This window comes from Rattus norvegicus, chromosome 17 (assembly GCF_036323735.1).
Source record: "Rattus norvegicus strain BN/NHsdMcwi chromosome 17, GRCr8, whole genome shotgun sequence".
Classification (NCBI taxonomy): domain Eukaryota; kingdom Metazoa; phylum Chordata; class Mammalia; order Rodentia; family Muridae; genus Rattus; species Rattus norvegicus.
Genome location: NC_086035.1, coordinates 58197902 through 58199752, shown reverse-complemented (window position 1 = coordinate 58199752; position 1851 = coordinate 58197902). Strand labels below are relative to the sequence as shown.

At 45.1% G+C, this 1851-nt stretch overlaps 1 protein-coding gene across 1 annotated transcript; it reads left to right on the top strand.

The window, feature by feature from the left end:
* The first annotated feature begins 427 nt into the window (after positions 1–427).
* On the top strand, positions 428–1028 carry Rpl27al1 (ribosomal protein L27A like 1). The gene has a single exon (XM_008771791.4). The coding sequence runs from the start codon at positions 567–569 to the stop codon at positions 969–971; it is 405 nt and encodes a 134-aa protein (XP_008770013.1). The 5' UTR covers positions 428–566; the 3' UTR covers positions 972–1028.
* Positions 1029–1851: the final 823 nt, after the last annotated feature.

Genomic DNA, 1851 nt, shown 5'->3' with positions numbered 1-1851 from the left:
TTACCACTGACTAATGTCTTTCCCATTTTCTGACAGAAATGTTGTGATATAGGAGTTTCAGAGAGGCTTTTCAGACAGTTGTTAAGCAGCATTGTAGATAGTTAAGCCCCAAGGAGAAAGACACTCTGTGCTTCTCAAACTGCCCTAACTGCCCTGCTGTTGTAACCACACCAGCGTATGTGCTACTGTGATGCTGTAAGGTGTTGGTTGCATGGGTATTTCTTCTTTCATTGTGGGCTTTTCCTGGATGAGACCCCGCCTTTGGTTTCTCTGGTTACACAATGTTTTCAATAATAGCTTCAATACCACCTTTAACTCTGCTGTTGATATGTGGGTCTTCTTCATAACAACACTTCCTTTCTATCTATTTATAGCAGGTAGCAATTTCCTTTGAGTTGAACCATTCCATCCCTCTGGAAGACTCCTTAATGCTCAGAAAGTCATGTTAAAACATTCTTCCCAGAAAGGAATGGGAAGTTTCGGACTCAAGAAGTAGACAACTCGCTCTTTCTTTTCTACCACCACCATGCCATCCTCTGAGGAAGACCCGGAAACTCTGAGGCCACATGAGACACGGCCACAGTCGCGTCGGTAAGTGCCGCAAGCACCCAGGAGGCTGCGGGAATGCTGGAGGCCTGCATCACCACAGGATCAACTTTGACAAATATCATCCAGGTTACTTCAGGAAAGTTGGCATGAGGCATTACCACTTGAAGAGGAACCAGAGCTTCTGCCCAACTGTCAACCTGGATAAATTATGGACGTTGGTCAGTGAGCAGACACGGGTCAATGCAGCAAAAAACAAGACTGGAGCTGCTCCCACCATTGATGTTGTTCTATCAGGCTACTACAAAGTACTGGGGAAGGGAAAGTTCCCTAAGCAACCTGTCATCATGAAGGCCAAATTCTTCAGCAGAAGAGCTGAAGAGAAGATAAAGGGTGTTGGAGGTGCCTGTGTTCTGGTAGCTTAAAGCCACTTCAGAGGTTAATTAAATGCAAACATTTTCCAAAAAAAAAAAAAAAAAAAAGTAGACAACTCGTAAGTCTCAAGAATTTCCTGAAACTAGCAGGATGCATAGGCCTCTCACCAAGATTATGGACTAGTAGTTAACTGCAGTGGGGAGGGAGACTCTTACCAGAAGAATTGTCTGGAGGATTCTTCCACCTGTTGAACTGCCTTCAAGTTGTACAGAGAACCCTAGGGTTGAAACTTTCATGAGTTGTCGTCACCCAAGTTGGGATGGATATTTCAGTGGCCCAGAACCCCATGAGTAACCTCAGTAAACTCACTGATTTGTCATGTTAGGCTTTGGTAGAATTCTTACTTTGGTCTGTTGTCATTTCCCTGTTGGAAGAACAAAGGCTTGTGGCACACTGGGTTACTATGGCAGACGTAATCTCCACTCTCATGAAACTGGTAATCCAGCAAGAAAGTCAAGTTTAGACATCAGGTGTTTTCTGCCATGTGAAGAGAGGGTAATTTAAGTGACTGGAGTGGGGTGGGGGAGGTATGTACCCTCAGCAACACTGTACAAAATTAAGACAAAAATCTATGTCCTTGTCCAGGCTAAGATACTCAGTGTAAGTTGTATGAGTCTTTCTGTAGTGAGGAGTACAAGATGTTCTGGTCATTGGGCCAGCCCTGCTCTGCACAGTAGCTCTGGGCTGATGGGTCTTTCTGCTCTGCTCAAAGACTCACTGTGCCTTCTTTTTGGGCAGTGAGAAATCTGTTTCCGCAAGACAAAACAAAGGCTGAGAACCCTACAGGAAGTAATGGACGCTCTTGGGAACCAGAGCTTCATTCTGCTTTAAGATGAGGTCTGTGCTGTGGTGGTGCCAGCTGGTGCTCTG

Bases quoted from the DNA above. Each gene is read 5' to 3' on its own strand.
- Rpl27al1 (XM_008771791.4), top strand. From the start codon at position 567: ATGAGACACGGCCACAGTCGCGTCGGTAAGTGCCGCAAGCACCCAGGA.